General features: G+C 43.0%; 10 protein-coding genes across 14 annotated transcripts; 4 read left to right on the forward strand and 6 right to left on the reverse strand.

The window, feature by feature from the left end:
* The first annotated feature begins 178 nt into the window (after positions 1–178).
* Positions 179–1,387, forward strand: LOC108099012 (stress-associated endoplasmic reticulum protein 2). The gene is made up of 3 exons (XM_017202246.1): positions 179–261; positions 385–495; positions 774–1,387. The coding sequence occupies exons 2-3, from the start codon at positions 412–414 to the stop codon at positions 882–884; spliced, it is 195 nt and encodes a 64-aa protein (XP_017057735.1). The 5' UTR covers positions 179–261; positions 385–411; the 3' UTR covers positions 885–1,387.
* Positions 1,388–1,717: 330 nt separating this feature from the next.
* LOC108099151 (UPF0235 protein C15orf40 homolog) lies at positions 1,718–2,307 on the forward strand. The gene has a single exon (XM_017202496.2). The coding sequence runs from the start codon at positions 1,834–1,836 to the stop codon at positions 2,254–2,256; it is 423 nt and encodes a 140-aa protein (XP_017057985.1). The 5' UTR covers positions 1,718–1,833; the 3' UTR covers positions 2,257–2,307.
* Positions 2,308–2,315: 8 nt separating this feature from the next.
* On the reverse strand, positions 2,316–5,935 carry LOC108099150 (heat shock protein 83). Its single transcript, XM_017202495.2, has 2 exons — positions 5,776–5,935; positions 2,316–4,872 (listed from the first exon to the last, which is right to left on the reverse strand). The coding sequence occupies exon 2, from the start codon at positions 4,870–4,872 to the stop codon at positions 2,716–2,718; it is 2,157 nt and encodes a 718-aa protein (XP_017057984.1). The 5' UTR covers positions 5,776–5,935; the 3' UTR covers positions 2,316–2,715.
* A 645-nt stretch (positions 5,936–6,580) lies between these two features.
* Positions 6,581–8,270, forward strand: LOC108099201. The gene has a single exon (XM_017202576.2). The coding sequence runs from the start codon at positions 6,662–6,664 to the stop codon at positions 8,222–8,224; it is 1,563 nt and encodes a 520-aa protein (XP_017058065.2). The 5' UTR covers positions 6,581–6,661; the 3' UTR covers positions 8,225–8,270.
* Positions 8,271–8,383: 113 nt separating this feature from the next.
* On the reverse strand, positions 8,384–9,672 carry LOC108099200. The gene is made up of 2 exons (XM_017202575.2): positions 9,190–9,672; positions 8,384–9,090 (listed from the first exon to the last, which is right to left on the reverse strand). Exons 1-2 carry the CDS (start codon positions 9,262–9,264, stop codon positions 8,674–8,676), a joined length of 492 nt encoding a protein of 163 aa, XP_017058064.1. The 5' UTR covers positions 9,265–9,672; the 3' UTR covers positions 8,384–8,673.
* LOC108099199 (hyphal wall protein 2) lies at positions 9,467–10,813 on the forward strand. The gene is given in 4 exon segments (XM_043207785.1): positions 9,467–9,498; positions 9,556–9,771; positions 9,828–10,582; positions 10,635–10,813. Coding segments are annotated over 4 exon segments (1,113 nt in total). The 5' UTR covers positions 9,467–9,477; the 3' UTR covers positions 10,756–10,813.
* A 155-nt stretch (positions 10,814–10,968) lies between these two features.
* Positions 10,969–11,697, reverse strand: LOC108098980. Its single transcript, XM_017202196.2, has 3 exons — positions 11,345–11,697; positions 11,148–11,287; positions 10,969–11,092 (listed from the first exon to the last, which is right to left on the reverse strand). The coding sequence occupies exons 1-3, from the start codon at positions 11,369–11,371 to the stop codon at positions 10,969–10,971; spliced, it is 291 nt and encodes a 96-aa protein (XP_017057685.1). The 5' UTR covers positions 11,372–11,697.
* A 96-nt stretch (positions 11,698–11,793) lies between these two features.
* LOC108099173 (cell wall protein DAN4) lies at positions 11,794–13,143 on the reverse strand. Its single transcript, XM_017202534.1, has 5 exons — positions 13,073–13,143; positions 12,919–13,015; positions 12,383–12,866; positions 12,036–12,326; positions 11,794–11,980 (listed from the first exon to the last, which is right to left on the reverse strand). Exons 1-5 carry the CDS (start codon positions 13,097–13,099, stop codon positions 11,857–11,859), a joined length of 1,023 nt encoding a protein of 340 aa, XP_017058023.1. The 5' UTR covers positions 13,100–13,143; the 3' UTR covers positions 11,794–11,856.
* A 131-nt stretch (positions 13,144–13,274) lies between these two features.
* LOC108099172 (girdin) lies at positions 13,275–19,538 on the reverse strand. The gene is given in 10 exon segments (XM_017202533.2): positions 13,275–14,246; positions 14,420–14,524; positions 14,653–14,816; positions 14,879–14,954; positions 15,013–15,251; positions 15,309–16,969; positions 16,972–17,366; positions 17,428–17,706; positions 17,761–18,497; positions 19,080–19,538. Coding segments are annotated over 10 exon segments (4,146 nt in total). The 5' UTR covers positions 19,149–19,538; the 3' UTR covers positions 13,275–13,825.
* A 743-nt stretch (positions 19,539–20,281) lies between these two features.
* Positions 20,282–23,825, reverse strand: LOC108099017. Of its 5 annotated transcripts, XM_017202252.1 has the most exons (10): positions 23,746–23,801; positions 22,621–22,691; positions 22,412–22,476; positions 22,199–22,347; positions 21,868–22,021; positions 21,528–21,772; positions 21,196–21,349; positions 20,859–21,112; positions 20,521–20,674; positions 20,282–20,435 (listed from the first exon to the last, which is right to left on the reverse strand). In XM_017202252.1, the coding sequence occupies exons 3-10, from the start codon at positions 22,473–22,475 to the stop codon at positions 20,305–20,307; spliced, it is 1,305 nt and encodes a 434-aa protein (XP_017057741.1). In that variant the 5' UTR covers position 22,476; positions 22,621–22,691; positions 23,746–23,801; the 3' UTR covers positions 20,282–20,304. The 5 variants fall into 5 exon arrangements, 3 of the variants coding, with proteins under 3 accessions (XP_017057741.1, XP_017057740.1, XP_017057742.1); XM_017202251.1 differs by lacking the exon at positions 22,621–22,691 and having other exon boundaries at positions 23,746–23,825; XR_001771900.1 differs by lacking the exons at positions 20,859–21,112; positions 21,196–21,349; positions 22,621–22,691 and having other exon boundaries at positions 23,746–23,825.
* Positions 23,826–24,357: the final 532 nt, after the last annotated feature.

Below are 24,357 nucleotides of genomic sequence, written 5' to 3' on the forward strand. Positions count from 1 at the left end.
GGTGTTATATTATTTGTTTAAAGTGTTTATTTTTTTGTTAGCATTAAAAAATGATTTGAAAAACTGGGTGGTAACAAAAGTTCAAATTATGTATGTATAATTTTTTAAAGCGACTTTTTTAAACCAAGCCCACCAGCTCGTCGGAACCTGGCAACTCTGACAGCAATCGATTGCACTGCCGGAACCCTGCGCATGCATCCCTGGCAGTATACGTGTCGGGTCTTCGCTTTCTCATTCGTTTTGTTATTTTTGGGCTGAAAGGTAGGAGAGTTCTCTTTAGCAAATATAAAGGCACAGCCTGGTGCAAGTTAAAATGATAAAGTGCACGCAAGCTGTGGTTCAAACAATTGGCAATTAAGCATTGTGTTCCCTTGTGATTTTCAGTGCGACAAGTGCTACACACATATTAAAATGGCTCCACCACAGAGAATGCGCGTCGCCAACGAAAAGGCCAGCAAATATGTGACAATGCGTGGCAATGTTCCCAAATCCTCGGTAAGATTTCATTTACAATCTGCTGTGAAAAGAACTAAATGGAAAAGTGGAGATAAGAATAAAACTATTATCCGAATAGCCGATAATCAATTGCCAAAAGTGCCACGCCGTCATTGATTTTATTATTGCTGCTGCGTATGCGTTTGCATGTGTGCGAGGAAGCTGGTGTGTGCGTGTGTGTTATCGGCTCTTCTGGAAATTGATTAGGTGTTTCCACTAATCTCTGACTGCAATATAAAGACCCAAGACAATGCTAATCTCTACTCTCCCCTCTCTAGAAAACGAAAGAAGGCCAATATCCAGTGGGTCCGTGGCTCTTGGCGCTCTTCATCTTCGTGGTCTGCGGCTCTGCCATTTTCCAGATCATTCAGTCAATACGCGCCGCGTAAGGAAAAGCTTATCCACATAGAACACACAAAGCAGCCGCATCTGGAGGAAGATAATAGACCTTTCCGCAACCTCCACTTGTTACTTCAATAGCCTTTCCAACAACAAATACAACACCTTTCCTAGCTGAATAGTCCCCGGAAATATGTGCAACCAGAGGATGACTCCTAATAACTTGGCTTTCCACTGATTATTTTGTGTCTGCAATATCTACTCTTATAAAACACATCAAAATTTAAGTTAATTTGACGCATTTTGCATTAAATAATTTAACTTTAAGCTCTCCAATGTGCATTCCTGCAACACTCTCCTACAACACTCACACAAAACAAATAACTGATTGATCCAGATCATTTTATAGGCGATAAATGCATTTTTAAGATGCTTCTCGATGCAGTTTTAAATAGTGCAAAGTGTTAAAGCGTTGTTTTCTAATGCAAAAACGAGTAGAGGAGAAACTACGAGTACATAACAATGATGAATATATGATAATTTTTTACCTAAACTATTTTGGTATGATTTTCGTTTTTTGGTGGGGATTGGAAATGAAGGGTCAAACATTAAACAATTCCGAGGATGATTTATCAAATTAAAAATGAGTAAATTTATATTATAAATTTTTAATAGTAATTGCATGTTGGTGAAGAACTTTTCATATCTATCCTAAACAACAAAGACTGGGTCATAAAAAAGGTTTAAATGACTTTTATTTGCACTGTGAGGTTTAAATATATATCATTTAAAAAATGGGGAAAAATAATTTAAAGACAATACCGTTATTTAATAAATAATGGTTTTCTCACACATCAAGTACTCATCCCTGTTTTTTCCCATCCCTGGGGTTACCCAAAACAGCTGATTGACGCCAAAAGAGATTGCTAAATTTGCCGAAAGTTTCTATTGAAATGGCTTTAAATTTGTAAATTAAATAGAATAATCAACGAAAAGTTCATGCGCCGCTTGTTTACATCGGTCAACGCTCAGATAATGTCGAAGAACAAGGGGAAGTCGAAGACCACTGCTGAAAGTGCGAAACCAGACGCGAAATCCACGCCGGCAAAGGAAGCCAGTCCGATCACAGTGGACAAAAGCGGGAATATATGCATACAAATTCTGGCAAAGCCAGGTGCAAAACAGAATGGAATCACAGGAATTGGCCTTGAAGGAGTGGGGGTCCAAATAGCTGCGCCTCCTAGCGAAGGGGAAGCAAACGCAGAACTGGTCAAGTTCCTCTCGAAAGTTCTCGGTCTGCGAAAGAGCGACGTCTCCCTCGACAAGGGATCCCGATCCCGCAACAAGATTATCATGATCTCCAAAGGAGTCTCCACAGTGGAAGTCATTGAGCAGATGCTCCGGAAAGAATCCGATTCATAAATACTCGCCACCTAATAAATGTCCATTCAATTAGATAATTTTTAAAACACATTTGCTGGTTTATTTGGTTGGTTGTTTTTATATTTATCATCGATCTGGTCATCAAACCTTAAATATACATTTCTCCATTTTTTTACATAGCTATATCAACTAGAGCGCGTATGTAGTCTTTAGTGTTTATACATAAATTACTTGGATTCTAAATTAGAAGTTCTTAAAACGACAACTGCTCTTGAATGTTTATGTGGGGTCCTAACCATTTTACGAGTTATTCCTTGTTTATGAGAGAGTTAAGCGTATGTTTGTCGCATACAACGCGGCAAAATGTAAATGGGATACAGAATTTAACTCGGCCGTAGTAAACTAAGTACGAAATTCGGAACGAAAGTAAATCTTGTATGTGTGAAGAATGGCAGTTTTGGGATGAATTTTGGTAGTGTTTGCCAACTAATCGACTGCTTAGTCGACCTCCTCCATGTGGGAAGCATCCTCGGTGTCCTCAACCAGCGAGGGGGCGTCACCGGCGCTCTGTGCATCCTCGGTGGTCATCGGCTCGTCCTCGTCGATGCCCAGGCCCAGCTTGATCATGCGGTAGATGCGGCTGGCGTGCACCTGGGGGCTGTCCAGCGAGAATCCAGAGGAGAGCAGCGAGGTCTCGAACAGAAGGATGACCAGATCCTTGACGGCCTTATCGTTCTTGTCGGCGTCGGCCTTCTGGCGCAGGGTCTCAACGATCGGATGGTCTGGGTTGATCTCCAGCTGCTTCTTGCCAGCCATGTAGCCCATGGTGGCGGTATCGCGCAAGGCCTGGGCCTTCATGATACGCTCCATGTTCGCGGACCAGCCGAACTGAGAGGTCACGATGCAGCAGGGCGAGTCGACCAGACGGTTGGACACAACAACCTTCTCGACCTTGTTGTCCAGGATGGACTTCATCAGCTTGCACAGGCTCTCGAACTTGGCCTTGTCCTCCTCGCGCTTCTTCTTCTCGGTTTCGTCCTCGGGCAGTTCCAGGCCCTCCTTGGTGACGGAGACGAGCTGCTTGCCCTTGTACTCCTTCAAGTGCTGGATGACGTACTCGTCGATGGGCTCGGTCATGTAGACCACCTCGAAGCCACGGGCCTTGACGCGCTCCACGAAGGCAGAGTTGCTGACCTGGTCCTTGGACTCGCCGGTGATGAAGTAGACGTGCTTCTGGTTCTCCTTCATGCGCGACACGTAGTCGGACAGAGAGCAGAAATCGTCTCCGGAGGCCGAGGTGTGGAAGCGCAGGAAGTCGGCCAACTTGGCGCGGTTGTTGCTGTCCTCATGCACACCCAGCTTGAGGTTCTTGCTGAACTGGTCGTAGAACTTCTTGTAGTTCTCCTTGTCCTCGGTCAGCTCCTCGATCAGCTCCATGGTCTTCTTAACCAGGTTCTTGCGGATCACCTTCAGCACCTTGTTCTGCTGCAGCATCTCACGCGAGATGTTGAGGGGCAGATCCTCGGAGTCGACCACGCCCTTGATGAAGTTCAAGTACTCGGGGATGAGGTCCTCGCAGTTGTCCATGATGAAGACGCGGCGCACGTACAGCTTAATGTTGTTGCGCTTCTTCTGGTTTTCGAAGAGATCGAAGGGCGTACGACGGGGGATGAACAGCAGAGCGCGGAACTCCAGCTGTCCCTCAACGGAGAAGTGCTTGACGGCCAAATGGTCCTCCCAATCGTTGGTCAGCGACTTGTAGAACTCGCCGTACTCCTCCTGGGAGATATCGTCGGGGTTGCGGGTCCAGATGGGCTTGGTCTTGTTCAGCTCCTCATCCTCGGTGTACTTCTCCTTGATGGTCTTCTTCTTCTTGGCATCCTTGTCCTTCTTGTCGGCGTCCTCGTCCTCGCCGACATCCTCAATCTTGGGCTCATCGGTATCCATCTCCTTCTTCTCCTCGTCGCCCTCCTTCTTCTCATCATCAGCCTCGTCGTCGCTGACCTCGCGATCGCGCTCCTTCTCCACGAGCAGCTTGATGGGGTAGCCGATGAACTGGGAGTGCTTGTTCACGATCTCCTTGATCTTGCTCTCCTCCAGGTAGTCGGTCTGGTCCTCCTTGATGTACAGCACGATCTTGGTGCCGCGGCCCAGGGGCTCCGAGTTGTCGGCACGAACAGTGAAGGAACCGCCGGCGGAGGACTCCCAGACGTACTGCTCGTCATCGTTGTTCTTCGAGGTGACAGTCACCTTGTCGGCGACCAAGTAGGCGGAGTAGAAACCCACGCCGAACTGACCAATCATGGAGATATCGGCGCCGGCCTGCAGGGCCTCCATGAAGGCCTTGGTTCCAGACTTGGCGATGGTTCCCAAGTTGTTGACCAGGTCGGACTTGGTCATGCCGATACCGGTATCGATGATGGTCAGAGTGCCGGCCGTCTTGTTCGGGATCAGCTTGATGTACAGCTCCTTGCCGGAGTCCAGCTTGCTGGGATCCGTCAGCGACTCGTAGCGGATCTTGTCCAGAGCATCGGAGGCGTTCGAGATCAACTCGCGAAGGAAGATCTCCTTGTTCGAGTAGAATGTGTTGATGATCAGGGACATCAGCTGAGCGATCTCAGCCTGGAAGGCGAAGGTCTCTGCTTCTTCAGGCATCTGAAAGGATAACAAAAAGGCAGATCGGGGATAAGTAAAGTTGGTAGGTAGAAAACGTAACAAAGCAGCTGCGTTTACAGCAGATGCATTTCTAGCAGCTGCTTTTTTCATCACCCCATACACATCGCTTATTTACCGCACACGTTTAAACAGATAAAAACATTTTTTGAAACAATGATTCATAAATTTAAAAAAAAATTATTTTTCAAAATGTTTTCTTGAATTAAAAAAAAAAATTAATTTGTTAGTAAATTAATTAGCTCCTTTTTACTGATTCTCGAATATTCGCTGCTATTTTTCAACCCCTACCGTATCCAATGTGCACGTGTGTATATGGGAGCATTTTCTCATTGCACATTAAAACCTTTAATGTTGGTAATTGAAAACATCTAGAAACCCAAGCCACCCTTATATCCATGGCAACAATTATTAAAATTAAACAAATTTAACCAAGTTCACGCTCTAGTGTCATTTAAAAGTTTTTTTTACCTTCCCATGCATATGTATGTGTGAATAGCATGTGCAAAATCGAAAAAAAAATGCTAATGCAGAGAAAACACGTGCAAAGGGTAATCAAAGAAAGTAATTTATAATTAAGCAGCCTATTTGGAATGTTGTTTAATTCATAATCCTGTAAATAAAGTTCTGGAACATTCTCTAGCGAAAAAAATTACCGGCACTTTTAACTGTGCATGGTTGAGTCACACATTAAAAAGCGGCAAATGAATTCTAAGCAAAAAATGATGCTTGCTTTTGTTTAAATTTTAACCTCTTGCATCACTTGGTTTCTAGAACCATAAAATCGATTTTACTGCATTTGGGTCAAGAACATTCGAGATGCAGACGGCAATGCACATTTTAAGACATCGTCTTTGCAAAAAAATTATTCACTCTTTTACTCACCTTGTATGTATGTTTTTCGTTCTAGTCACAGAATAAAGGTAAAAATATAGTAATTTTCACTTTGCTTTGTGTAGAGTAGGAAATTCACAAAACTTTTTCAGACGCTGCTGCTATCAACGCACACCGCACGAAATTTTTTTAAGACTCGAACCGGCAAACGACGCGCTTCGGCTTTTATACAAAAACCAGCCCCAGTCGCGAATGTTCTAGACGTTTCTAGAGACTTCCAGAAGCCAGGGACACAATTTCCGGTTGATAAAAACCCGCGGTTGGATGTTTAGTGTTGTAAGCTGTTTAAAAAGAGCGCAACCTGTGCGGGCGAATTCAAAAATAATACTGACTTGATGTTGTTGGTAAATATCCGGCTGGAAGGTCGGAATGTTTAAGCATAGCCTACTCGCTTATATTTGATTATTATTTAAATAACAATCAATAGGGATAATTACCTAAAATTAGTAATGGAAAAAAATAATTCAATTGTTTTATTAATGATTTGTTAATAATATACAACTAAAGTTAATTAATAATAAATATAAAAACAATTTATCGGAATCAGCATTATAATATTTTTGTACCATATCATGTCTAGTGAGCGCTTTCAAAATAAATTTAATTTGATACTTTGCTTTTTTATTTGCTTTACTCTGTATTCATGGATTTTTACGTTACGAGATCAAGTATTATATTTTTTATAGTAAAGGTGTGCATAAAGAAAATTTGTTTATGGCTTGGTTATTTCTTACCATAAAATTCTCATGCTTACATTTTTTGAAGGCTCTTGTCAAGCGCGCCATTCTGACAAGTCTATCGATAACTCCAGCTGTTCTCGGCCTTACCGCCACTATCAGAAATATAAAACATATCTGGAATTGTTTGTGTTTAAACTATGGGCGGCACTAAATGCAGTTTTCGGGACTGCCCGGTCAGTTCTGGTCGAAATCCTAACATGCATTTTTTTAAGTTTCCGGTAAAAGACCCTAAAAGGTTGAACGATTGGATAAAAAACTGTGGAAACGCAGAGATTTCAAAGGCGCCACTTGGCAAATTGGCCGGCAAAACTGTTTGTGCCCGTCACTTTCGCATCGAGTCCTTCATGAACTACAAAATGGATAAGCTTATTCCCAGGCAGACGCCCACCTTGCTGAGAATCAATCGGGATCTCGCCTTCGACTTCGAGAACATCGACCAGAACCGCGAGGCAGTTCTGGTGAAGCTTACTCCGCCCACGCAGCCACATCTTATTCCACCAGAGGATTTCGAGTGTCCCCTGGGATTGAAAGCCGACGATGAGAACCAGATGGTGGAGGAGATAAGAAAAAAAATTGGAATTGATTTGGACCACAGGATTGAAAAAGATTTAAAGGAGATGTTTGAGGAAGAGGACACAGAGACGCAGGAGTCACAGGAGTCTCAGAACTCATTTGATATTTTTGGAGAGAATAGCCAGCCGCCAGCAGGCGGTATATTTGACGATATTTCGGATATAGACTTGACGCAGGAGTCGCAGAAGGAAGCGGAACAGGAGATGGAGCCGATGTCGGAACGAGAGATTGAACAGCCTGTATTGAAAAAAGAGAACATTTTCACAGCATCCACAGTTCCAATGTCTCAAAATAATCTTTCGCTTGGCCTTGCATTGATAGAAAGCGTGGTGAATATTCAAACATTGGAACTGAAACCGAATGTAGAGCAGTTACCAAAGGAGCAGACTTTGAGTTCAACAAAGCGACCATCAAGTAAGACCGAGGAGAAAGTTTGTCATAATCGTATAGCGACTGGCAAAGAACAGGCTAAAAGAAGGAAGCTGCATTCCGACTTTCAAGCAAACGAGAACTCAACGGATAGTAATTTGCTAAGGAGTCTTAATCAGCAAAGGCAGGAGGCAATCGAAAACGAGCAGAAACTTCAAAACTCTATTTACCCCACTCCAAAGAAAAAGCAGCCCGTCACTTTTTTCGACTTGAGAGATGGAGTAAAATCAAGCAGTGAAAGTCCAGATAGTCGTGCATCGGCGGAGAAAGCAATTTCCTCCGACGATGACCTCCGGAATAAACTCCTTCAGGACTATAACAAACTAAAGACCGAGTTTGAGGAGCTTACGAAGGAACATACCAAACTAAAAGAACTGCACGCAGCACCCCCAAGGGCACCCACTGCCACGAAACCTGGCCCACAATCGTTGAGCAAACCACAGCTTTACATGGCCATTAAAAAGTATTTGGGACCAACGATGGCCGCCCTGCTCCGCATGGAAATGTTCGGGGGCTCCGAGGAGCGCGATTGGAAGGATGACGAGAAGGAATTCGCCATGGAACTGTTGCAGCTGGGCGAAGTGATGTACAGGTACTGCTGCGACGAGTGGCGATTCCGGCTGCCTTCCTTAAGGATTGCGCGTTCCTGGTTGAATGAGAGGCAAAGTAAAGATGCCGAAGAATTCTTCGATTTATAACCGCATTTTAGTTTGATAATGAAATGAGAAATGGTCTGAAACTTAATCGAAATGCGCGTTTCTAGTTTGGTTTACCATGAAAGACCCCTTCAGTATTTGGTTAAGTTTAGGGAATTTGTCAGCGTTTTGTTTATTTTTGTCATATTTTGAAGTTACATTTTAATTTGTATTGCGATAAGAGAATATGAATGAATAATAATAATAATATTGTAAAAAATTTACCATGAAAGACCCCTTCAGTATTTGTTTAAGTATTAGGAATTGGTTAGCGTTTTGTTTATTTTTGTCATATTTTGAAGTTACATTTTAATTTGTATTGCGATAAGAGAATATGAATGAATAAGCACATGTAAAAAATATAAAAAAAGTTTCCAACGAGGAATAAATGTTTTAAGTTCACACCAGCAAAATATCATCGGTTTTAATAAGTAAGATACGAAGATCCGTTGTCAATTCTTGTGGCAGATGATGGAATCATCAGTGGCCTCGGTCACGCAGATCTCCTGGGTGGAGGCGTCGCAGAAGTAACCATCTGGGCAGCTTCCCGTCACATTTGTGGGCGTGGTGGCGCCGAAACAGAAGGCGAATGTGGAGCGAGAGGTGCAGGCAAACACGTAGTTTGGGGCACACTGGCCACAGCTGTCCGTGTCGCCACAGCTGGCGGGGGTGGTGCTCCTCTGGAAACAGATCACCGGCTGATCCGTGCACACCAGGCCATCGGTGCAGATGAAGGTCTGATTGGTAACCGGTTCGCTGCCACCGAAGCACAAGTTATATGCCGTTTGGTTGATGCAGGCAGCTGAATTCGATTGGCAAACATTACACTCAGCCTGGATCCAAGCGATTGGAAAAGCCATCAAGGCAAACTGAAATTGTATTTTAGAAGAATGGTTATTGATGTTCCTTGAAAGAGTCTTCAAGAAAGTGTATACTAAGCCATCTAAAATTAATTCTATTTAACTCACCAATCCCAGCCACCTGTACATCTTCACAATCTTAGGAATCTTCTGCGAATGATCAAATACACAGTGCCAAGTCATATTTGTACATTTTGGCAGCGGTGTCGAATTTGTTCTATGGCATCGTAAACTCTTTGAGCCTTGAGTAATAAGAACAACTACTTATCTTTTTATGTGCGCAAAGCACACGCTAACTGAAGGTGTGGATTGGCTTAGGCTCCTCTATAAAGAGAATTGGCACCGCTTTGGCCAGCCATCACAAGTGAGTTGCTCTTTCCGGCAAACAGACAAACCATGCTCGCAAATACAACGGCGGTGAGTCGAGGGAATAGTGGGCCCCGAGAAAGTGACCCACTTTGCATATAATTTTAGTTTCTGCTGTTCGTCTCGATTTTGGGAAGGACTTTGGGACAGTCCTCCGTATGCTCCGATTGTTATTCGACAAATGGGCAGTACGCCTGCATCAATGAAACCGCCTACGGTTTTTGCTTTAATCAAGGGACGGTCTATGAAGGTGCTGTGCAAAATTGCCCGGATGGAAGTTACTGCGTCCTCGAGGGATTCTGTGCAGCCGAAGATTCAGCGGAAGTGAGAATCTCTTTGCTCTGCGATGCTTGCTAAATTTCACCCTTATTTTCCCACAGCCGTCTTGTGTCCCAGATTCTTCAACTACAACGGAAGTAGTAACAGGTTGGTAAATGTAACACCTTTAAGTTGAATTGATGGGTTCATTGCCCTCGGCTTTATATTTTTCGCGCTCTGAATTGGAAGATTTGACGACCGATTCGAGTACGCTGGAAACCTCGGACTCTACAATCACCTCTGAGTCTACTACTTTGGAAACTACGGAGTCTACAGTGACTACAGAGCCTACTACATTGGAAACCACGGCGTCTACAGTGACCACCGAGCCCACTACATTGGAAACCACGGAGTCGACAGTAACCACCGAGTCCACTACTTTGGAAACTACGGAAACTACAGTAACCACTGAGTCCTCATCATTGGAAACCACGGAGTCTACAGTAACCACTGAGTCTAGTACTTCGGCAACTACGGAGTCTACAGTGACCACTGAGTCCACTACATTGGAAACTACGGTACCCACAGTGACCTCAGAGTCCACTACATTGGAAACTACGCAGTCTAGTGAAACCACTTCAGAGACCACAGTAACTACGGGCTCCACTTCTTCTGATACAACAACAGAATTGAGTACGCAGGAAACCACAGAATCCTCGGCGGTTACCACAGAATCTACTTCACCAGAACCAACTACCGAGTCCACTAGTTCTTCAATTACTACTACAGTTGCACCGGAAGTAGACGCAAACGTCTATTGCGCAAAGCTAAGGAGCAAAGGATACTTTCGGGTGGAGACAGATACAACATGCCAAATGCAAGTATTAATAATCTCTTTGGAAAAAAGTCTTATTGGCGTACTTTTTTAGGTATGTGTACTGCTATAAATTGAGCCAAGATTACCTAGGATGGCTATACTATTGCAACACAAATCAATACTACAATTCAGACACGGAGAACTGTCAATCTGCACGACCAAGCAACTGCTAATTTTATAGGCAGAATCGAAATTAACCACATTTTCAAAATATATCAATTACTAAAAGGTTGAAAAATTTTTACATTTATTTTAATCGTATCAAGTAGAAAAATAACTTATAACACATAATATATTAACTCTATTGCACGACAAGTATTATTTATTTATCGTGCAGGGGTCAACTTAACACAAATCTTTCTTAAATTATTTAAGCCTTAAAAACTTTATTTACATCCTTCCGGTTTGTTGATAGTGCAGAATTTATTTACGGCATCAAAGTACTGTCCGCTTTTGCAGCTTTTAACAAGAGCCCTCGGCGACCCATTGGTTATATAGCAATAAACAAATCTGCAAATATCAACTTCAGTACATAGTGATCTCCTTTATCTATGAACTAGCTTACGAGGTGCATGTGGAGTCGTTTTGGTTTGCAATCATTACCGATTTATCCACTTCCTGGCAGGCTTCATCCGCGTTCCAGGATTCCGTATTCAGATCATTTGACTCGGGAGCTGGCAAAGCGACCAGGCAGTGAACCAGGAGCTTTTTAATATCAGTGTTATTAACCGGATCGTGTCCCTATAGTCCTTGCATAGTTACCAGCGATAAAATAAGACTCGTCCACATTGTCGGTTCGGTTTAACCTTGCTTCACTTGCACACTGAAACCTTGAATCTCTGGAGGGGCATTTAAATACCGGGAGTATTTAATCTACAGCATCGTTTATCTCGTATGATTTCATGTTTATTGCCTACGTTTATTAATTTGTTTTGCCGGCAATAAATGTAGGTGTGTGTTTTGTTTACGGACCTCTTAGATATGTGCAAATTTCTGGGGAAATTCTGAGTGTTGTCAAGAACAACAATCCGGATGTGTGGAAATGCAAATCTTTCACCGAGAAACTTCTTCCTGGAACTTATTTGAGTAATATCAATCATTGGCGTTTTTTGTGAACCATTTTTTCTCATCTGCCTCAGGTGGGATTTTCATACTATTATGAATCCTAACTTAAGGTTACTGAAAATGTAAGAAACTAAGGCTTAGGACTATCTCATTGTAACAAATGTTTTTATTGTCGTTTACAATCATTTTTGCTCTCAATAATTTGAATTTTATGTGCAATTATCAGGCTTGGTACTGCTGCAAGCCTTTGAGGTGGCATCAAAATATTGGTCTGTTTTGCAGGACTTAATTAAAGCCGTAGCTGATCCACTGGCAACATAACAATACAGAAAGCTGGAAAAGTGTTTGGTGTTAGCTGATTGCTGGTATCTGCGTACTTTGCACTTACGTGGAGCAGGTCGGATCATCTTCATTAGCGAACAAAGTGGTTTTTGAGACAGTCGAGCAGGTTGCCTCGGCGCTCCAGGGCTCTGCGGTGGTGGTGGTGCTAGTGGTGGCCACAGTGGTTGTGGTGGTCACAGTAGTTGTGGTGGCCACAGTGGTTGTGGATTCCTCTACGCATCCATCCGGTTTCGTAGATGTGCAAACTTTCAAACTTGGGTCGTAGTACTGATTCGTCTTGCATGAAGTGACTTTAGTAGAATGCGTTCCGTTGGCACTGACTGTGCAGGTTATAAAACTGAGAAATGTGCCGAAAGTTAATTCAAGGATCCTCTTTCACCAAAAGATATTTACGTAGTGCAAGTGGGGTCGTCTTCGTTTTCGAAAAATGTGTTTTTAGTTGCTTGGTCGCAGAGGTCATTCGGATTCCAAGGTGCTGCTGTTGTGGTGTCCGTGGTCGTAGTGGGTACTTCCGTGGTGGAAGTAGATGTTTCAGTAGTGGAAGTAGATGTCTCAGTAGTGGAAGTAGATGTTTCGGTAGTGGAAGTAGATGTTTCAGTAGTTGTGGTTGGTTTTTCAGTGGTTGTTGTTGGTTTTACAGTGGTTGTTGTTGGTTCTTCAGTGGTTGTTGTTGGTTCTTCAGTGGTTGGTATCACAATGCGTGTAGTTAGTGTTTCAGTGGTTGTTAATGGTCTTTCGGTGGTGGTGTTTGGTGTTTCAGTGGTTGTGGTATCCTCTTCCGGCTTGCAAACCGGGTCAGCATTCAGATAACAAGTGTAAAATCCATCGGTGCAATAATAATCCGCTGGACAAGACAGCAAATCATACGATGGCTCTCCTGCAAAACAAAAAATTCATAAGTAACACTCCTTTTTCAAACATTAACTCACCGTCATAGCAAACGGAAAATGTGGTTTCATTGTGACAAGCCACTTTGCTGGCACTTTGGCACACGTTGCACGTGGACGCCGCATATTGAACCAAGAGCTTAAAAATGTAACAAACAAATCACAGTCTGGAATTTGCACAGCTTCGAGTAGTTACCAGTGAAAGAAGCGTCTTGAACAACATCTTTTTTGTCTTCGGCCGAGTTTCATTCTAAAATACTGGGGACGAACGAATCACCTTATATGTATCTTCGGTTATCTTTAGAGACTTGCCCAAAAAGTGAGATATTTTTATGTCTGTTTGCTTAGTTTTATTGCGGTGTTAGGCTTTGCGTCAATAAATAGTACAAGACTACGAGTAATTTATAAAAATATATTCACAAATTGAAGGCGCGTTTGTTGGCTGCTAGCAGAGCACGAGTGTGGCATACAACGTATTTAGGAATATATAGATAGTCGAGTTTGCAAAACATACATATATATATATCGCCTTATCAACGAAAATGAAAGCCTTTCGCTTTGGACGTAACATTGAGGCATCGGTATAACTAATTTGTAACATACTTCCGTGTAGTTTCGTGTATATAGTATATAGGGGTGTATACTGGATAGTTATGAGTTCGCTTAGTTGGCGCGTAGTCTTCTAGGGTTTTAAGATTGCATAAATAGGTACAAACTATAGTACAGCATATGGACTTATTGTAAACGTGTCTTAAGGCAAATCATAGCGGTTCAAGCAGCACTTTACACTTACACTTCTAACTAGTTTAAGGCAACATCGATGTTCTAAAGTACACATTTAAAATAAATTCGTAATTTCTAAAACGAAATAATACTTCGTCAGCAAATGCATTATGTTCGAATTCAAATTCGAGTTCATGTTGTGGACGTCAACTGTTCGCTTGACTGCCTAGACGCAGCCGTATTCATACCAGATGCTGTTACTCTTGTCCTCGGTCCGCTTCCTGGCCGACTTGTCGTCCTGCAGGGGCGTGCCACTGCCCACGCTTCCGCTGGCCTGCAACAGCGGACTCTGGTCGCCGCTGGTTGAGGCTCCGCCGATCGTTGTGTTGATCCGGTTGTACATGAGGAACGTGGCCGGGCCCACGGGCGCACTGTTCTCCGCGCTCTTCTGCGGCGTCTGTGGCTCTGCGGGCGACGGATTTGCGGCACTGCCGGGGCCGCCGCCTCCACCCGACTGAGGCTGGGCGGAGCCGGGAGAGGAACCGTCGGGCAGCTTCTGATGCTCATCGATTAGATAAACGGTGCGTCGGGAGCCGGCTGTGCCGAGCGTCAAACTGCTGCCAGTCACGTCCGGCGCTTCAAGACTGCTGCAAGGCAAGTGGATTATCAGTGGCTGATGGTTTAAAGATATTTCACAGAGATATTTCAGTCGCTCCTCACGACAAGAACATGGGGATGCGGGATGCGGGGGGAAAGATGGACGGGGTTGGACATGTTTTAATGGGAACGTGGGTGTTTGTTACACATCTAAAGCGCATACCCGTGCACGCTATTTCTACGTGAGTTATTCAAATCCGTACGTTTCTGAGCCTGCAGGCTACTGCGCACGGCTCCGCCGCGTTGAATCGAGTTATCCAGCAAGTCCCTACGCGAGTATAGTGTACAGTGGTGTTGGTTGGTTGGTTGGTGCGAGTGTGGTGTGTATAATACATGTAAAAGAACAAAAACCATAAACCACTTAGCCATTTACACTATCCCGAACTGAGGGCTTACCGCTGCAGGCTTTGGCGGAGCGGGACGTTCCGCTGGAGCAGATGTGTGTCGGATGCAATGGACAGCGGCTCCTCGTTGCTGTTGTCAGACTCGTTGCCGCCGGATTCGGAGCCGATCACGAACTGGGAATTGGTACGGGCATCATCCACCCAGGAGCGCCGATTCTAAAAGGAAACATTTAGGAGGGTTAAATTAGGCTTCATCAATTCTTTTCTGGCCAACCTACTCTACTGGGAACCTTATTCATCAGATCCGAGCTGGCCTTCTTGACTCTTCTAACCAGCATGCTGGCAAAGGGTTTCCTGCAGTTTAAAGTGGTTTGGTTATTATCAAATAAACGTCGCATATTTCGGGTCATACTTCTTGTGCACCGTGGTCTCAGACTTCTTGTAGTGCTCCATGATTTTCTCCTCCAGCTTCTCCTTCTGCCGCTTCAGACTGTGCACCCGTTCGGTGTAGTTTTTCTCCTCCTCGTGGAAGTGCTTCTTGTCCTCCAGGGAAATGGCCAGGAGTTCCTGATACTGCGAGAGCAGCTGGGACACGTTGTCCATCAGGGCCTTGCGCTCCGAGTCCAGTTCGGCATTGTTTTGAATCAACATCTGGAAGGGAATTTAATTATAACAATAATTGTTATGGATTGTCTCCCAAAAACCCACCTCGCATCGTTGCTGCACCTTGCTGTACTCCACCTGCAGGTGACGCACCTGATCGCTCTTCGTGTTCAGCTCGCCAGACAGCTCTGTGTTTTGCAGCTTGAGGCTCGAGTGCTCCATGCGCACCATCTTGTACTGTTCCTGGATGTTCTTGTACTCGTTCTTGAAGCGATCGCTGGTGGCGAACAGGTTGCGGAAGTCGTCGGTGAGCTTGGAGTGCTCGGTGCGCAGGATCGATAGGTCCTCGCTGCAGGTCTTCATGTTGTTGTTCTGCGTGGTCAGCTCCTCGATGCGCTGCTCCAAAGCTGCTTGCTGTTCGCGGGTGTCGCGCAGTTCCTGGCGCAAGTCCCGCACTGCCGCCTTCAGCTGCTCCTTGTCCTTGTTCAGCGATTCGTACTCAGCGGAGAGCTGGTCGTGCAGGCACTGCAGCGTCACCTGGTCCTGCAGAGCGTGCTTGTGCTCCTGTTGCAGCGAGTCGATGTCCTTGAGGAGCGTGTCCTTCTCGGCCGCCAGTTGTGAGTTGGCCAGCTGAAGAGCCACATGCTGGGTATTTAGGGACGTGATCTGCGAGCCCAAGGCAGCCACATCCACGCTGAGCCGGGCGTTCTCCGTCTGCAGCTGTGTATTGCAGTCTTTGATGCGCGTCAGCTCTGCTGATTCGCGTGCCGGACTCAGTCGCAGTTTGTGCTCGAAACGGAGCTCCTGGGAAGACGGTTGCGCCGGGGCAGGAACTGGAGCGGCCGCCAGCTCGATTTTCTTTTCCACCGTGAAGATCTCCTGGCGGTGGCACAGCACACACATGTCCGACTTTACGCCGCCCTCTCGCTCCTCCTCCTCCTGCTGCTCGCGCGTCACGTTCAGCATGATTTCACGCACCGTCTTGAAGGTTTCCGGGTTGCGCACCAGTTTCTCTACCACATGCTCCACATTCAGCTCGCCGGGCTCCTCGTCGGCCAGTCCCAGCTTCTCCAGGTTGCGCCGCACCTTCTTCGTTACCAGGGTGCCAGTGACGAGGTCGTTGCGAAGCGTGCTAATCATCTCCTGATCAATGTTGCGCTGCGAAACCAGCTCTTGGTTCTGCTTCTCCAGCTCCAAAAGCTTCTGGTGCACCTGCTCTGATTCCTCAAGTGCCTTGCCCAACTTTTGGATCTCCTTGGCCTGTACATCCAGGCGGTTGACGCTTTCGTCCAGCTGGACGGACTTTTGTTCGCTGCCCTCCTTCAGTTTGGAAACTTCCTTTAGCAGGCTGGCGTTCTCGCGCTCGAAAGCCGAAACCTTGGCCTCGATTTCGTAAAGCTTTTGCCTGGTGTGCTCGTACTGCTTGGACTTCTCCGAGTACTGCTCCAGTTCCTTTGACTTGCTCTCCGCCAGTCGTTCGAGATCGTCCGCTCTTCGCTGGATGCTTTCGTTCAGCGTCTGAATGCGTTGCTTCTCCTTGTTTAGAGTCTCTACATGTTGCTCCGCATCGGAGAGCTTCTGACGGTCAGCCTCGCGCTCCAAGCTCTGGCGATCGTAGCTCTTCTGGCGACTGTCGACGGCGTCCTGTAGTTTCTTGTTCTCCTCCAGAGCATTCTTAAAGACGCTCTCAAGTTCCGCATTTTGCTGGGTCAATCGTAGGATGTTCTCCTGCATCTGCTCGGCCTTTAGGGAGAGCTTCTTTTTTCCTTCTCCAGTTCCAGCATTTTGCTGGTGGACTCGTGGAAGCTGCTCTCTTTTAGCTGTTCCAGGGCGGCAGTCAAGCGACGGTTCTCCAGCTCCAACTTAAGAGCACGGGTCTGGGCATTATTAGTGAGTTGTTCAGACAAGCTGTTGTCGCCGGAGTTGCAGTCGTCTTCGTTTTCGGAAAAAGATTTATCCAGATCCATCGTGGAGTTCAGATTTCTGGCCACCAGTTGCAGTTGGGCATTCTCCTCCAGCAGCTCTTCCAGTTTGGAGCGATCCACGTCCCGTTCGAGCGCCATGTCGTTGAGCTTTTGCTTGTATTTTATGATCTCGGATTCCAAGGAGATGGCGTGCTCAGACCTTTTGCGATAGCGCTGCAGCTGCTCCTCCAGCATTTCTCTGAGGAAATAGAGGATAAAGATTATAAAAAGTTTAAGACTTTTTTTTTGGGCAAGAGTACTTTGATTCAAGAAGCACACGATTATCCTCGCGGAGCTCCTCAACACGCGATTTGTAAAAGTCCGAGTCACCCAGTTTCTCGCGGTACTTCTGCACCTCAACCTCCAGTCGATCAGCGCGTTCGGCCCGCTCCCTAAGGATGTCCACCTCGTCGCGATAGGCAGCTGCCCGCTTGGCCTCCGTAAACCATTCCTGGCTCTCCTGGCGCAACTTGTCGAAACGGGCCTTCTTGTCGTCCAGCTCCTCTCGCAGTTCCAGCAGATTTTCAGACTTTTCCTCACTGAAAACAGGTTTTAATTATAATAACTAAATAGCAAGTGAGGTTACCACTTACAGTTCCTGTCGCAGTTTCCGGTTCTTCGAGCGTAGATCCGCGCACTCCACGGCTAGGTGGTTGCTCTCCGAGTTAGAAGAAGAAGAAGGCGTCGAGGTGGCAGTTCCATTTGAGGGCGATCGCGGCACATTGACTCCCTGGCTGCACTCCACCAAATTGTCACTGGCTGCCAATTCGTGCTCCACACACGCAAGGTCAATCCACTTGAGGTACATAAGATCCCTCTCCTTGGTCAAGCGCAGGATGTGCGAGTACATACTCTGCGGGGTTAGCCGCTCCAGGGAGTCCTCTGTGAGCACTAGGCTGTGGCTGTCGGTCACCTGCTTGATCAGAGCCACGATGGCATGCTGCGTCTCCAGATCCAGCTCCTTGATGCGGGCGATGAACAGCTCCTTGTTGGGACACTGCACAGCTGCACCAAGGAGCAGGGTCAGCAGGGTTTTCATCTGGTCTAGGCCGTTTCTGCTCTCCGGATGGTGACCCAAAGTAAACGCATCTGGGAGAACCAAAATGGTCTGGCCGAGCTCCTCTTCGAACAGCGATTTCAGATTCCTTACGATGCACTCAAAGTTCTTGGCTCTGGCAATGCTCAGGGACTTCCCGTTTAAGTCGGACAGCTCAGTGGGGTTATTTTGCGGCTCCGGATCGATTTGCAGCCAGACGCTGTGGATTATGTGGCCGTCCAGCAGGGAAGTGTACCCCGCAAGGAGCTCGGCACGTGGCAGACATGATTCCAGCTAAAAAGTTGATAATACCAGTTTTAGATGCGGAATTCAATAAAGAACAAGGGGGGTGTAAATATGTATATTTCGCTGGACAGCAGTTCACGAATAGAGCTCATTACACTCCTCCTCCGTTCTTTTTGTACCGTAAGCCGTCTTGAGCAAGTTACAATGACCTTGCTTCTTTGGCGACTGCTGCGAAAAGCCACATAACAACCATACAATTTTGGGCAGCATAATAGGGGAAACGTATATTTATGTATTAAAAATTATTTAAAAAAAAAAAACATTTTTCAAACTTTTAAAGGAAACATAAAACTAGGCGAAACAATATTTAAAATGTATTATTTTAAAGTTTCCGAGGTAAACTGTAAAATTGCCTAAAATTCTTATTGTAATTCGTTGACCGCTGCTGTGCTTGTGTGAATGTGTAAGCAGGTTGTTCTCACGGCTGCGTTGTTGTTGTTTTTGTTTTCGCTATGTTTCCATATGTGAGCGCTTGGGAATTGAACACTTGTATTATTTATGCCAAGCACATAGGCCCACTGGCGATGCAAATATCGAGCATGTTTACCCATATTACCACATAGTACTCACCCAAGAAACGAGTGCTCCATTTATGAATTCGTCAATTTCCATTGGCGTCGCGGTCGCCGTTCCAGCCATGGTTGTTTTTGTTTTAATGGACGGGCGGACTAAATGCAGGTATGAATGTATGTGTGAGTGTGCCGCTGCACCTGTCACAAAAGGAAAACAGCTGCGGTTTTTCCTAAATCCAATACGCTGTGTTTAGTCTTTATTTTCCCAATAAATGTAATACAACAGCATCCCAAAAATCATCCCAAGGACGGGGCATTTTTTTAATGCACTCAAAACACACATAAATTTAGATCACAGTTTTAATTCCACTATTGCAGCACTATTTGAATTGGGCTTCGTTTAATTAACTAGTTAACAAGAAACACTAAAAGGCGGCACTACAAAAAGCTGAAAAAAACACTTTCGGGAAGACTGAACTGCTGGAAAAGTTAAGCATAATTTTTGCAGGTGATGACACTCAGCCACTGTTGCCAACTATCGATAGCGAATCGATACTAATTGTGGGGGACCTAGAAATGGTGCTTTGCAGGATGTAGCTAGATTTCCAACTTGCAACTAGCTGTAAAAATGCTCACTTTTAAGTTGCAAATATTCATGTGTTGTTAAGAACATACCTTATTTAATAAACACTTTAAAAACATGCAGAAATTCATAAAGTCCCAACGGGAAAATATCTGTGGAAAATATGTTATTTTCATGAGGTTTCTTCATACAAGCGGAAGGGACAAAACCTCATTCACCCCTTACATTCCTTCCGTCTCTGGTTTCAAAACACGAAACACAAAAGTGAGGGGCAAAGGAGGTTTCTATGTGAACCTCTGGCAGGCGAATGCAGGCCAAAATCCCGCTTAACAGAATTTCCACATGTACTCAGTTAAGGATTTTCATTCCTTGCAATATGTGCATTTCCCCTTCCATGCAATATTTGCTTTTCCATTGAACTCCAATATTGAATTTCCATTCAATTGCAAAATTGATTTTAAACCACTCCCTCCCTAATCCACAAAAACAATACTTTTTAATTTGGTATATGCATTTATTAATCTATTTAACCTTAACAGAAATAAAAATTTTGTTACATAAGCCATTTTTATTAAGGCTTTTATGCTTATAGCAACATAGGAATGTATGAACTGATAATGGCAGTGCAAGTAATGACGATGATTATAAGTAAAGTACATATGAAAAGAAAGGAAAACTAATTTGTACGACTATTAACATTTTATTCCTGAGAATTTGTTTTCCTTTTTTTGTTAAAATTATTTTTGTACACTTTATTTTTTGCCTTAAGGATCGCTGAACGCAGATCACATTTATATTGTTGAAGACTGTAATTTTCGTTTTTGAGTGATTCTGAAAAAAAAAAAACCATAATATATAAAAAGGTATGGGAAAAATATATTTAAAACAGAGAATTTCGAAAAATAAGTTTAATTACCATACAGTACGTTGGTGAAGTTATAATATTTCACTAGGCCGACCTGTCCCATCTTTCCCGAATAATTCATTTTAAATAACAGGTCATCTGACAGAAGTTTTCTTAGACCAGCTATTATGCCTTCATTTCCGATTATGTTTTTAAACGAGATTTTCTGCAAAAAAAAAAAGCCTTCTATACTAAAATACAAATAAATTTATTTTGAAAACATAATATATTTAAAACAAATCAGTTTATACACAAATCAGCTGCATGAATTTAAAAAAATGTAATTACATAGTAACAAGCATGGGAACACAGTGCTATTGAAACTTATTAAAAATTTAGTGAGTACTTACAAATGCTTCTGGATTGGCTTGGGCATCGGAGTCCAATTGGCCGAGTTCTTCAAATGACGAAATCGGAAATTTCCGCCCGCACACGTTTTCCTGAAAGTTTGTTTTCCCTTTTTTGTCATAAGTATTTTCCTGAATATTTGTTTTCTTTTTTTTGTCATAAGTATTTTTGTATACTTTATTTTTTGCCTTAGTGAACGCTGAACGCAGATCTAATTTGTATTGGTCAAGACTGTAATTGTCGGTTTTGAGTGATTCTGAAAATAAAAACCATAATATATAAAACGTAATGGGAAAAATATATTTAAAACAAAGAATTTAGAAAAGTAAGTTTAATTACCATACAGTACGTCGGTGAAGTTATTATATTTCACTAGGCCGACCTGTCCCATCTTTCCTGAATAATTCATTTTAAATAACAGGTCCTCTGAAAGAAGTCGTTTTAGACCAGTTTTTATGCCTTTATTTCCGATTATGTTTTTAAACGAGATTATCTGCAAAAAAAAATCCTTCTATACTAAAATACAAATAAAATTATTTTGAAAAAAAATTTTTTTTTTTTAAACAAATCAGTTTATAGCTGCATGAATTTAAAAAAAATTTAATTACTTAGTAACAAGCATGGAAACACAGAGCTGATGAAACGTATTAAAGATTTTAGTGAATACTTACAAATGCTTCTGGATCGGCTTGGGCATCGGAGTCCAATTGGCCGAGTTCTTCAAATGACGAAATCGGAAATGTCCGCTTGCGCACGTAATTTGTTTTTTTCTTTTCTCCATAAGTATTTTCCTGAAAATTTGTTTTCCTTTTTTTGTCATAAGTACTTTTGTATACTTTATGTTTCGCCTTAGCGAACGCTGAACGCAGATCCTCGTTATATTGGCTAAGACTGTAATTGTCGTTTCTTTGTGATTCTGAAAATAAAAACCATAATATATAACAATGATATAAAAAAGTAATGGGAAAAATATATTTAAAACAGAGAACTTAGAAAAATAAGTATAATTACCATACAGTACGTGGGTGAAGTTATTATATTTCACTAGGCCGACCAGCCCCTTCTTTCCCGAATAGTTCATTTTAAGTAATAGGTCCTCTGAAAGAAGTCGTCTTAGACCATCTATTATGCCTTCATCTCCGATTACGTTTTTTAACAACGTTATCTGCAAAAAATAAACCTTTTATACTAAAATACAAATAAAATTATTTCGAGAAACGTATTCAAATCAAATCAGTTCATACGCAAATCAGCTGCATGAATTAAAAAAATGTAATTACATAGTAACAAGCATGGGAAGACAGTGCTATTGAAACTTATTAAAAATTTAGTGAATACTTACAAATGCTTCTGGATTGGCTTGGGCATCCGATTCCAATTGGCCGAGTTCTTCAAATGACGAAACCGGAAATGTCCGCTTGCCCACGTTCATATTAGCCGTTAATATTGAAATTTCGGCCAGAATCTTTGATGTCGTATCTATTACATACTCTTTACAAAAAAACGTTTGTTTGTTCTTGTAAAATTGAAAAGTAAATTTTAAAAGATAACTTACTTTCCAAATTATCAATTTGCTGCTCGAGCTTAAAAAATCTAGCAGAAATCTCGTAATGGTCCATCCTGAAATATCAAAACATTTTTTAATTAATCCTGCAAGGTTCAAAACTAAGAGGTCTACTTGTAAACAACGGGTTAAATATTAAGTTATTTTGCATCCATTTTACCAGGCAGGTCGATTAAGTAAGTTAGTTAAGTAATGTATACCTTTTTTGTAACACCTGTTTAGACCTCCTTGTATTCTATTACTGAAAGAGCGTCCAATAAAACACGTCTTCCTTTGTTGAGTTGATATTTCAAAATGGTTTTATTTAAGAATATCTTCGACTTAAATAGCTAACATGAGACTTACAACTATTCTTATCTTTAGACCTACGAATCGGTATATCCCGGACTACGGGAAATATGCTAAGGGCTATAGAGGATTATAGCAAATTATGACCACTCGCAGGAGGTCATTTTACAACATTTTTACCTGTGCGCCTACAATTCCGCTACCTAAGTGTAGTGGGTTTTTGAATATGACCTTTAATTACAAAGAATTAATGACTTATTCTATTAAGCGGGAAGGAAAAAACCAGTGGATTTTGGCCTGCATTCGTCAGGGACGTAGGTCCAGCAGGTAGAGCGCTGGTCTCCGGTCCGGAATGTCCGGGTTCGAATCCCGGGCTCCCCGCGAAAAAGAAACGATCTCTTTTTCCAAATCTCCACCACTTCTATGCTCTATCGCTCACTTAACGTTAGCAACAAATTTCGGCTCCCCGGACCCGCACACCCCCTCGTCCACGTTACTATGGACCCAACAATAGAACTTTTCGTCACTCCTAGATGGCGCCACTGGCTTATCACCAGTACGATCGAAAACCAAAGATAAATGAATCCTCTACAAAACTGTAGAGGCTCTATGCTCCCGGGTGGAGTTAAAGAATGTAATTTTTTCGTCAGCCAGAGGTCCACATAGAAAACTCATTCAGCCCTCACTTATTGTGACACCCCGTGTATTTTTAAACCAGAGACGGAAGAAATGTAAGGGGTGAATGAGGTTTTTGTCCCTTTCGCTTGTATGAAGAAACCTCATGAAAATAACATATTTTCCAGAGATATTTTCCCGCTGGGCTGAATCACTATTAACGATGCAGTTTGTACTGTAATGATTTCAAAAATAATTTATGAAAAGCCGAAAGAAATGTTTACTGTAAAACAGCGCACAAAACGCAATTTGACAACCGATGTGGCGGCTAATATTTAGTTTTAGTAAAAATGCCTATGTTCACCATATCCCTAACTCTGAAATAAAGATATACGAACAAAAATATTTATGTTATAACTTACCTTTATCTTGTTTTTTAGAATTAACTGAAGTTCTTTTCCACTATTTACACTTTTTGCGCGAAATTTTATACTGATGTGACCGTGCATCATATATTTGATAATACCAATATTCCGAAGATAGACAATAATTAGTCATAACTTCGCTGTAACTTAAGGTCATACGTTGCCCGCGAATAAATATTTCGTTTAAATAATATTTTTTAGGGACCGTAATAAATAAAGGTTATGTATATTATAGGTATACTAGGAATTTTTTGCCAATTCAATTTCATGTTAAGTATTATCAGTACTACCAACACGAATTTTTATTTTTTAACAATACTTAAAAATGAGAATAAGGGTTTTTGATTTGGTGTAAATCATAGGATTGCTGATTTTTTTTGTTAAAAATATAATAATCAGGATGCCACAGAAATCGCACAGCGCATAAGTGACCTGATATTGATGTTATTCAGAAAAACACTCCGTTTAGCAATCCGATATTTTCTATTCCTACACTACTGCCTGCTAAAAGGAGCAAGATTTCCAGTTAACTAAAAACCAACTTCCCACTTTCCCGTTGGAGTGTTAGTTTTGTTTTGCAACTGTATGTATATGACTTTGAAACAACCA

Source organism: Drosophila ficusphila, unplaced genomic scaffold (assembly GCF_018152265.1).
Source record: "Drosophila ficusphila isolate 14025-0441.05 unplaced genomic scaffold, ASM1815226v1 contig_286, whole genome shotgun sequence".
Lineage (NCBI taxonomy): Eukaryota > Metazoa > Arthropoda > Insecta > Diptera > Drosophilidae > Drosophila > Drosophila ficusphila.